Source organism: Ostrea edulis, chromosome 5 (genome assembly GCF_947568905.1).
Source record: "Ostrea edulis chromosome 5, xbOstEdul1.1, whole genome shotgun sequence".
NCBI lineage: Eukaryota > Metazoa > Mollusca > Bivalvia > Ostreida > Ostreidae > Ostrea > Ostrea edulis.
Window position 1 is genome coordinate 33514902 of NC_079168.1, and position 11547 is coordinate 33526448.

General features: G+C 36.0%; 1 protein-coding gene across 1 annotated transcript; it reads right to left on the reverse strand.

Moving 5' to 3' along the window:
- Positions 1 to 3518: 3518 nt before the first annotated feature.
- On the reverse strand, positions 3519 to 9259 carry LOC125651590 (prostate-associated microseminoprotein-like). The gene is made up of 3 exons (XM_048880249.2): positions 9116 to 9259; positions 8202 to 8319; positions 3519 to 3690 (listed from the first exon to the last, which is right to left on the reverse strand). Exons 1-3 carry the CDS (start codon positions 9198 to 9200, stop codon positions 3561 to 3563), a joined length of 333 nt encoding a protein of 110 aa, XP_048736206.2. The 5' UTR covers positions 9201 to 9259; the 3' UTR covers positions 3519 to 3560.
- Between the last annotated feature and the right edge of the window lie 2288 nt (positions 9260 to 11547).

The window sequence follows — 11547 nt, forward strand, 5'->3', positions numbered from 1 at the left end:
GAGAGAGACAAGCATGAGTTCTATCATCTAGAGAGAAGCATGAGTCCTATCATCTAGAGAGACAAGCATGAGTCCTATCATCGAGAGAGACAAGCATGAGTCCTATCATCTATAGAAACAAGCATGAGTCTTATCATCTAGAGAGACAAGCATGAGTCCTATCGTCTAGAGAGACAGGCATGAGTTCTGTCATCTAGAGAGAACGATGAGTCATATCATCTAGAGAGACAAGCATGAGTTCTATCATCTGGAGAGACAAGCATGAGTCCTATCATCTAGAGAGAAAAGCATGCGTCCCATAATCTAGAGAGAAAAGCATGCGTCCTATCGTCTGAAGACAAGCATGAGTCATATCATCTAGAGACAAGCTTGAGTTCTATCATCTAGAGAGAAGCATGAGTCCTATCATCTAGAGACAAGTTTGAGTTCTATCATCTAGAGAGAAACATGAGTCCTATCATCTTGAGAGACAAGCACGAGTCCTATCATAGAGAGAGACAAGCATGAGTCCCATTATCTATAGCGACAAGCATGAGTCCTATCATCTAGAGAGACAAGCTTGAGTCCTATCGTCTGGAGACAAGCATGAGTTCATTCATCTAGAGAGAAGCCTGAGTCCTATCATCTAGAGACACAAGCACGAGTTCTATCATCGAGAGAGACAAGCATGAGCCCCATCATCTATAGAGACAAGCGTGAGTCTTATCATCGAGAGATATAAGCTTGAGTTCTATCGTCTGGAGAGAAAAGCATTAGTTCTATCATCCAGAGAGACAAGCTTGAGTCCTATCATCTGGAGAGACAAGCATGAGTCCTATCATCTAGAGAGACAAGCATGAGTCCTATCATCTGGAGAGACAAGCATGAGTCCTAACGTCTATAGAGACAAGCATGTGTCCTATCATCTAGAGAGAAGCATGAGTCCTATCATCTAGAGAGACAAGCATGAGTCCTAAAATCTAGAGAGAAAACATGCGTCCCATAATCTAGAGAGACATGCATGAGTTCTATCATCTAGAGATAAGCATGAGTCCTATCATATAAAAAGACAAGCTTGAGTCCTATCATTTAGAAAGACAATCTTGAGTCATATCATCTAGAGAGACAAGTATGAGTCCTATCATCTGGAGAGACAAGCTTGAGTCCTAACGTCTATAGAGACAAGCATGAGTCCTATCATCTAGAGAGAAGCATGAGTCCTGTCATCTGGAGAGACAAGCTTGAGTCTTATCATTGAGAGAGACAAGCATGAGTCCTATCATCTAGAGAGACAAGCTTGAGCCCTATAATCTAGAGAGACAAGCACGAGTCCTATCGTCTATAGAGACAAGCACGAGTCCTATCATTTAGAGAGACAAGCATGGGTTCTATCATCTATAGAGAAGCATGAGTCCTGTCATCTGGAGAGACAAGCTTGAGTCCTATCATCTAGAGAGACAAGCATGAGTCCTATCATCTAGAGAGACAAGCTTGAGTCCTATCATCTGGAGAGACAAGCACGAGTCCTATCATCTAGAGAGACAAGCATGAGTCCTATCATCTAGAGAGACAAGCATGAGTCCTATCGTCTGGAGAAACAAGCATGAGTCTTATTGTCTGGAGAGCTTCAAGGGGGAAGAGATAGGATGGCAACGCGTTTTCCAGATTTTCCCTAATAAGCTTTTTACGTAACACACTCGATTTAATCGCCAGAAATCACATCCGTAGTGGCCACTAATTAATTCCTAACATTCGTTATCCCAGAATTACCCCCATGCATTCATTCTATATCAGTTTCTGCACATCTTAACCAGTGGTCATTGACAATCTTAACCAATGGTCATTGACAATCTTAACCAGTGTTCATTGACAATTTTGCGTCATTAGAGAGAATGGGGGGAAACGCGTGGCCACCTTGTCGCTACGCTCGCGGAGGTCACTGGTAGGTTTCAAACTAACTACATCAGGATTAGGGTTACACACAGAGAGACCCTCCGAACAATATACGAAGATTTGTTTTTAATTTTGAACTCTAGTAAAATCCCGAGGAAATGAAGATTGCTTAAATCCCAGGGTATGCAGAAATGGCAGTTGTCGCACCTACGATGGTTGGTTTAGGTCAGGCGGGAAAGTAAAAAAAAAAATACAAATTAGTTCCCTTGTTATAAAATTCTTCCCCACAATTTCTTTTTTTTTTTTTAAATTAAGAGCATTAACTTCCATATTACCGATGGGTAAATCGATACATAAACAAAAACACGTTATCAATTTCATATTGCTGTTATAAAATTATATTACACACGTTCCTTCATTTTGGAGTGCGATGAACATCGGTTGCCATTTGGGAACAATAACATTAATAGGCCTCCCATGCGCTTTCAACGACTCCAATTTTAGACAATCGAGAGCTTGAAAAAACAATTGAAACTTCAACTTGTTATGGAGAAAACTGTTGGAAATAAGAAAAAACCTAATCCATTTATTTCAATATTCTAAATGGCCACCTATTGTCAGCGAAAAAAGTGGAGGATAGGTACAATAATATTTGAAAATTTTCAAATATCTTTGTTAGTTAAAAAATAAAAAAAAAAGTAATATAAAAAGAAAAGAAAAAACGCTCGAACCCACGATCTACGGATTGTCGACAAGTTAATCTTATGAGTAACCCAGCTAGCTAATTAGCTTTCCAAGGGATATACAAGTATTCGTGCACCTTCGAAAGTTCGGGTATATATTGTTGCTATCCTGGTCAGTCCGTCTTCTTCTTAAGTAGTAACCAATTAATCTTTTGGAATGCATGTATTATAGGTGGTGTCCTGTAGATATGCAATAAGGTTTCGAATTTTCATTTTTACCTTAGGGGCCAAGTAGGGGGTGAAAAATGACGTTTTTCTGTAGGAAAACCTGCTTCCCAGAACTCCTCTTAAATTTGATGCAATAGCCAAATGATATTTTGGGGAAGATGGCGTTTGGTGTTCTCGAGCTGTGCAATAAATTCTCGGAATTTTCCTTCTTTTTCAACTTGAGAGGTATTGTCATTTATTATATAACCATCAATGTTTCGTTTTTTGATACTGTGGATTTCACAGAGTCTGATCCGATTTTCCGGATCACCAAACTGGTTTTCTGATTCCGTATCAGTTGGAAAATATTGACCGCGTCACAAACAAAACTGCGTACACAAAATATAATTTCACAGTACGTCTTGTGTTTTTGATAGTTTGGATTACATTTATTACATTATAAATGTGGTAACTTGATCCGAAGAGTTGGATCACGTCTAGTTGACATGCGTCATACGAGACGCGAAGCGTCGAGTTTGATCTGATGACCCGCGCCTGTCAAGGAGACGTGATCCAACTCTTCAGACCAAGTTATGGTGTAAGGATGAATTTATTATATACCCCCTTATGCATTTTAAATCCACATTTATTTTGATACTGTCGATTTCGCAGTGTGATCCGATTTTCCGGATCACCATACTGTGGTTTTCTAAGTAGAGAGACTGGAAGAAAATCAAATAAAGTGAAGACAGATTATTTCAGTATTTTTAAATGTATTTTCCTCTTTAAACAATGAATTCATCCAATTACGGCGCTGATTTTTCCGTTACAGGGTTTTGACTCGTCCGTTGCGTTGAAAACCTTGTCATGACATCCAACTCGGATGACTTTACAGCCGGATGGAAATTTTGTGATTACTGTACCAGTGCTGTAAAGAAAGATATATAATTTACAGTCAGACGTTCATGATATAAGAACAATCGAGCAAGCAATATTACATTTGCATGGATTATACTATTTACAGTACTAGTATAGACTAGAACACTCAACTTCTAACCTATTACTGACTGCTTTCAGTGAGTGCAAGTCTAACGCCATTAACAGTGACTGGTATTCTAGTATATTATTCTACAGTGAAAAACTAAATATCAATTTGTCCCTTTGTAAACAAAAACAAAACAAAAATCAAGTGAAAACAAATTTAAATTGTACATAAAAAAGCAACTGCGTAACAATTTCTCAAACTTTTGGGAAAATATTCGTATCAGTTATATGCAAGGATTTGGAAAATTAAGTACACATTTTCAGTAAGAAAGGCTGTTAAATTTTGAAAAATACCTGAATTTAAAAACTCGAGACAATCGGGTAATTCTCATTAAATTCAGAATTAGTAACCATTATCTACGGATAGAAACAGGCAGATATGAAAGAAAAATTAATAACTTTGGTAAATATGAAATTCTTCTTAGATGTGAAAGAGACTGTCAACACTATCTCAATTTCAACAGAGGATGAATTACATATTCTGCTCGGATGTCCGCTATATAATAATCCTAGAGGAGATTTTTGAATAAGATATTTAAAACCTTTCCAAACCTAGTACTGCTTAACAATGTTGATCTGTTTACATGGATTATGTCAAATGAAGATCCCTATTTTGCTGTTTTATTTTGCCAATATTTATTTCAATACAAGAAAACAACATACATGTACAATATAGTTATGTGCATGTGTAACATGCAAGTTGATTACTGCAACAAAGTTACCATGCTTGTGCTGCGTGAACATGTGTTTTGTGTGTATTTTATGCATTGATAGATTTGAGGCTACCTCTCTGTTCATCATGCAGTGCAATGTCTTTGTTGTCCTTTGTCATATGTTTCTATGATTTTGGACTTTGTGCATCCTAATGCTCCTATGTGGGCCCAAATTGGTTGAATAAATATTCTATTCTATTTTATGCTGTTTGTTTAATCCAAATGCTATATACAATAAGTATATTATATGCATATTCTGGGCGTTGTTGGAGCCGAATATTTACTTCTTTGGGAAAATTCCTTGTGTGTACCTGTAGGAGCTACATGTAATCTCACGATTGATTGATTGACTATATATTGTTTAACGTCGCTTTCGAGATTTTTTCTCTAATACGGAGACGTCACCATTGCCGGTGTATGGACTACAAAATTTAGGCATATTCTACAGATACACGGACCTTATTCATTAGATTTCGTGTTTTCATTCATCAAAACAGTGTTCTGCTGGCCCAAACTATATTCGAGTAACATTTGGAGGGTCTTTCATCTGCATCATTAGTATACCATATTAAGCCAGAAAAAGCGTATCGATTTTTTTCTTCATATTTGAATGCACGAATTAATCTTTTAAACAAATTATTTAGATTTGATAACCTAGATATAATTGATACACTTAGCTGCAGATCTGTAGCTCTCTGGAAAAATATTGGGACAGACCAGAGAGCTACAGATCCACCCCTTATATATATATAAAAAAAAAAAAACTTCCATTCACGGCGCACAAAAAGCTGCACACGGTTGAGGCCTTATATTGTTGTGTCCTTGCATCGCCGTCTCGTAGTTTTAATATAAAACATTCCTAATATACTTTCCCACTATTCATGTGTCCAAATGTACCTTTAGATATTACGTTTTTTCCTGCACCGTAAATTGAATGTTTTGTAAGGGTGGACCGGTAGCTCTCTAGTCCCACTATTTCCTCGGAGAGCTACGTACCTGCAGCTATGATATCCTCACCTTTTACTTTCGGTAAATAAATCATAAAAATGAAATGAATAATTGTTTAATTTTTGCTGAAGTCTATAAATTTATTTATTACTCGTGTAGGTTTAATCAATCATATATCGATCATATAAGGAGTGAAACTTGCAGAATTTGTTTTTGATCCTTTGATTGTGTCGAGAAGATAAGTTCAAACTAAGGTTAGGGTTAGGTTTCATGCAGATTTAGGTCCGGTTTAGGGGCTATGATAAAAGTGGTCGATGATTTGTATAAATGAAGCTGTAAAATGAGAGTAATGGTATTACCAAACTAGTTTTAAAAGAAGATTTTTAGATAACCACAATCTTATTTCCCATTTTGTGTGGTCTCTCAAAGATTTTGAATCTCCTTACTTTGTAAGGATGCTTTGTATTTGAAAAAAGAAAATGGTTGAACTTATGGTGGATCATTACCCCAAGATTTATTTAAAAGAGTGACCGCATGTTCCCAACGTACACGAATTCATTATGTAAGCCTTTTTAATGCATACGGCAAGTTATTCCACTGTCCGTAGGAAATATACTGACAATTAGCTGAAATACGGTTTTTAACACCCCGATTGTGACTACATCTCGTCAAAAGATACCATGGAAGACCTGATGTTGTAAAATGTTTTTAGCTTTTTTTTTTCAAGCTGAAATGTGGACAGCATTTGTGTATTTATTTCACATATCTTTAAGACTGTCTGTTCCTCCTAATAAATGTGGACAACCTTTGTGTATTTATTTCACATTATCTTTAAGACTGTCCGTTCCTCCTAATTGTTGTTCTGTTTCTTTTCTCATGCAAACCGTATATAGCGGGGTTTTTTTCCCCGCGGGTCTAACATTTGGCGATTTACTGGCTCAAAGGTACGCTAATGTGATGATTAATAGTTATAGTAATTTGTAATAGAATAGTCCAAGGACCCGATCGCTCCTTTTTGGATAGACATGGTCCAGTAGTATATAAGAGCCTTCAGTTGAGAAATCAGTCCGTCTGATGTGAATAGCTCCAGAAGCAAGAAGAAGAACGAATAGGTAGGCCAAAAATAAAAATAAGAAATAGGCTAAGGAGAAAGAGTAAGAATTAGTGGAAAGAGCTTAAGGAATGGCAGTGGGGTACTACTGGGTGCAATTATCCTGAATAAGGGTGAGTTACTCTGTACTTTCACTAAGCAATATGAACTTGGCTCAGGAACACAGTGCAAGTAGCCCAGCTAACGAACTACCTTCTGTATATGATTAGAAACCCGAGATAAGTAACTTAGTACCAATCAACGTTCGGACAGAGAAATAGATTTTTTGTTGTTAATGATCAATCAATAGCTCAAGTACAGTAAGAGGAATTTTTTTTTAAATATATGACTCCATCTCTTGTAAAGAACTCAGTAACACGTTACATCAATAATTTTAGCGGAATAAATTTTGTCGGACAAGGAAGAGTTATCTCTCTTGCAAATACTGAAGTCGAAATTGGGTGCATATTTGGCGAGTGAAATTTTGGCGGAAAGCTATCTAATCGATAAAATAAGCTAAATAACCCCCACCCCCGGTTAAAAATCCGCTATACGGTACCTTATGTACTATTACCCCAATCTTACAATGGCATATGTTTATCATTTGCCATTTGCATGTATATGAACTTCTGATGACCTATTGTAAATATTGTGTGTGTACATGTACCTCATATACCATTTAATATAGTTTGAGCGAAACGTTTTAAAATTAGTTAGGGAGTCACGTGGTACAGCGACGTCTATACGACCTTCTTCGATCAGCTAATAGTGCAAGTAGTGTTCGATATCTTTTTTCATTTTTATTTTTTTTAGAAAAAAAAAAACCAAACATTTATTTATCATGGAAAATGTTGACGAAATTCCCGAAAATCTTAACATTCAAACTCGTATGTTTTATCCACCAGTGCTTACAAATAACGATGAAAATATCATAGAAAGTAGCAAGGAAAGCGAGGATGAAATAGGCAATGACGAGTAAATGGGTTACCGTCTCAGCACTATTTAGTAAGGATATTTCGTTAAACATTTTAATGAACGTTAATTTATCATGAACTGTATGATAAATATTTTATAGTTTAAAAAATCCGTGACACCAGTGTTGAGAACAACGAGGGCATTTTGGGGGAGAGGGGGGGGGGCATATGTCATGGTAGAAATCCCAATACTTTAATTATATATGAACGCAAGTAATACTATGTTATATTTTTTAAAATTGTGATCTAAACGCCGTTAGCAACCGGGAGCACGAAGTGATACTTTATGATATGAGTTTATTTTCTTTAAAACATTCCGCCGCACGTATTCGAAAATATTAAGTTTGAAATAGGAATTACAATATTTTATTATAAATGCAAGTTCAATTATTTTCACTTTTCTAAACAAAATAACTGCTCATTAGATCACTTTATGAAGTATGATTTTTCCATAGAAAGAGTGATATAAGCTCAACAAAAATCATATAAGATAAGAGCTTGTTCCATTCTATCAATGGTGAAGTCAATCCATAGGAGATGTTCTAAAGTAATGGGGAAAAAATAGTGTAATGATACGCCTTACGTACAAACAGTGGGCGGATTCTAATTTGAAGAAAAAAATTCAACTACAAAAATTGAATCCTTTAACAAAGAGGTTGATGATACTTACTCGCAGCAACCCAAAGAGCCGTCCTTCTCACAATCACACTTGTAACATCTGGGACCTTTCTTGTTTTCGTACACTTCACCCGGGGCAAGAATTAGTCCATCATGTTGACACCTGTTCCCTATCCCAGAGAGAATAACAAAAATATACCCACGCGTTAAAAACGAATATTCTACACAATTATAACAATCAAGCATGGGTTAAGTTACTCTTTTAATTCAGTACCGGTAGCTGCTTACCTAAGAGAGGAATGCTTAATACATGTACCGTTAAAGCGTGTTAATAACTAACTTACATAATACATGTACCGTCAAAGCGTGTTAATAATTAACTTACATAATACTTGTACCGTCAAAGCGTGTTAATAACTAACTTACACAATACATGTACCGTCAAAACGTGTTAATAACTAACTTACATAATACATGTACCGTTAAAGCGTGTTAATAACTAACTTACATAATACATGTACCGTCAAAACGTGTTAATAACTAACTTACATAATACATGTACCGTTAAAGCGTGTTAATAACTAACTTACATAATACATGTACCGTCAAAACGTGTTAATAATTAACTTACATAATACATGTACCGTCAAAACGTGTTAATAACTAACTTACATAATACATGTACCGTCAAAACGTGTTAATAATTAACTTACATAATACATGTACCGTCAAAACGTGTTAATAACTAACTTACATAATACATGTACCGTCAAAGCGTGTTAATAACTAACGTTTCATTATTTTCAATATGAATCAAAATGCTGTGTATATCAAGATATTCATATTATATACATGTGTGTGTTATCAGCAACCATTTAGTGAACAGAAAAAAATATCTCATTTGTAATTAAAACTGATAATTATAAAAGCAACTATAAACGTGTGAACTAGAAACAGTTTGGTTACCATCGCCGGATTCAACCCAGCAAGCCAGCTCAACCTGGACCACCGACATCAGTGAAATGCAGAAAAACAAGATTAAGTTTGCCATCGCAGCTTTTCCAAAACCGCCAAATGAGTTAGTGATCTAAATCGTAGGGAGCAGTGTTTATTTATAGTGAATAAACTATATTAAATAGATGCATTAATTCATATTCCACTCCCCTGTCAATGACACGTGTGCTTTGAAATTACTCAAATCTGTCGAATTTCAATGTGTTATACCTTTAAACGATTTTCTGGAAAACATAATTTAAATTTTCACAGATATTACAAAGTTTGATAGCAATGTTTACCACGTTTAAGCAATTAAAAAGCCACAAAATCATAAGGTAATGCAATGATACGCTAATAGTACATAAGATCATTTACTCCAATGCTCATAATGCGGAATCTGTATGCATATCTTGTGATGTAAATTAATTATAATAATGATTGGTTTTATTGGTTTTATTTACAATTGTGTAAACCTATTAGTCAAATACGTTGATTCAGAAAAAGAAATTAAACTGCTATCTACTCTGCAAACAACATGAGAAACCATACTGTAAGATCCTCCATCAACTGAAAGGATTTCATAATTCAGCTTAATTTGTAGCAAAAGTGTCTATATTGTAGTGGTATATGGACCGTGGATATCGGTCTAGATACCTCAAACCACTACATTATCCTGGTCACGGCACCAAATGTAACAGAAAAAGAGAAAATATTTACCTGAGCCGGAAATCGAACCCGGAACCCTTAAATTACCAGTCAGGTGCTAATATAGAGGTTGATCATACCTACTAGCAACAACCTAAAATTCCTCACAGGTACACTATTAATATTTGGGACCTTATTTCTTTTCCTACCCTTCACACAGGGCTAGAGCAAATCCATTATGCTGACAACTGTCCCCCATCAGAAAAAGAACGAAAACGAGTCCACGCGTTTTGGTGAGGAAGCCTTGCATTACTAGTCAGGTGCTCTACCCACTGAACTATCCAATCCGATATCCACGGTCCATATTGCCCAAACCACTACACTAAAACATTCTTTTTTCATTGAATTATCATCCTACTTCCAATGAAGTTGCATTTGATATAGTAGCATGACCTTGGGTTCGTTATCCGAAAAATAGATATAGACAGTACCGGCCATTCAGGTTAATGATGTCATACCTGTCATGTTGATTGTAGGTATGTCCTTTGATTTACGGGTCATAAAGTCACAGGTCAAAAACATAATCGAATATTACTGTATAAGAAAGGTGAAGATAACGAACAGTGACCAATCTCATAACTCCTCTAAGCAATGCAAAACAGAGAGTTGGACAATATGCTAATATTACCATGGGGCAAGAATTGTGCTCCTTTTTTAGCTGACCTGTATTTATATTCTTAAAAACTTCTACTTGAGAGGAAAAATTCTATTCTCGTATTAACGTATTATCTATTAACAAAAACAATTTTGATCCCGGAAGGTCAGGGTTCGAAATAAAAAAGAAAATCCGCTTCTGCTTGATACTTAGATATTTTATTGAAAATAGATATTAACGGCAAACTAACAACTTAATTTTATGATAAAGGGGATGGTTTCAGCTTATCCGTCGTCAATTTCCTATATTTATGTAACAATATTCCATTGTCACCTGCATATGGTGTTTATATTTCTCAACTGATTCGATACGCAAGAGCTAGTTCTGCGTATGATCAGGTTTTTTTTAAAAAATCGAGACAGGCTACTGACAAACAAGTTGATGGTGCAGGGGTTTCAACAGTCTCATTTAAAGTCAATATTTCGCAAATTCTATGGTCGTTATAACAATTAAGTTTGCCAATAAAACCTATCATTGCATCAAATGCTGTCAGACTTGTTTCATACTAATTGTTAGGCCGTTCTTGGCACACTAATTTTGACTACGGATAGCTCCGTTTACCTGATCAAGATATAGGGTTCACGGCAGGTGTGACCAGTCGACAAGGGATGCTTATTCCTCCTTGGCACCTGATTCCACCTCTGGTATATCCATGTTTGCCCAACTCTATTTTGTATTAATAGGAGTTATGAGATTGATCACTGTTCGTTATCTTCACCTTTCACCCAAGTCGTTAAAACAGGTATATTATCTGATGCCGCTTGCATATTGGTAACCAATTAGGAACTGCAATTTTTGAGAAGAAGGGTTTAAAAGACTTCCCTACATATCCCCATTTAAAAGTTTGATCTCATATTGCAGCTTCACCCTGCCTCATATTTGAACAATTTCGAATCTGTACACTTTAAGAAAGATTTCACATAAGTTTTTTTTGGGGGGCCCAGTGATTCCTGAGAAGATTTTTTTTAAATTACCCCATCCTATTTCAACACATTGCTAATTATCTTCCCACGCAAGAGACATCTATTCAGCAATAAACAAA

What these genes read in the sequence shown, in the direction of transcription:
- LOC125651590 (XM_048880249.2), bottom strand. Translation starts at nt 9,200, where the DNA reads ATGGCAAACTTAATCTTGTTTTTCTGCATTTCACTGATGTCGGTGGTC. An exon ending in CTGGGTTGAATCCGGCGATG is followed by an intron (nt 8,320 to 9,115) that starts GTAACCAAACTG and finishes TCTCTGGGATAG; the next exon opens with GGAACAGGTGTCAACATGAT. An exon ending in GGCTCTTTGGGTTGCTGCGA is followed by an intron (nt 3,691 to 8,201) that starts GTAAGTATCATC and finishes CTTTCTTTACAG; the next exon opens with CACTGGTACAGTAATCACAA.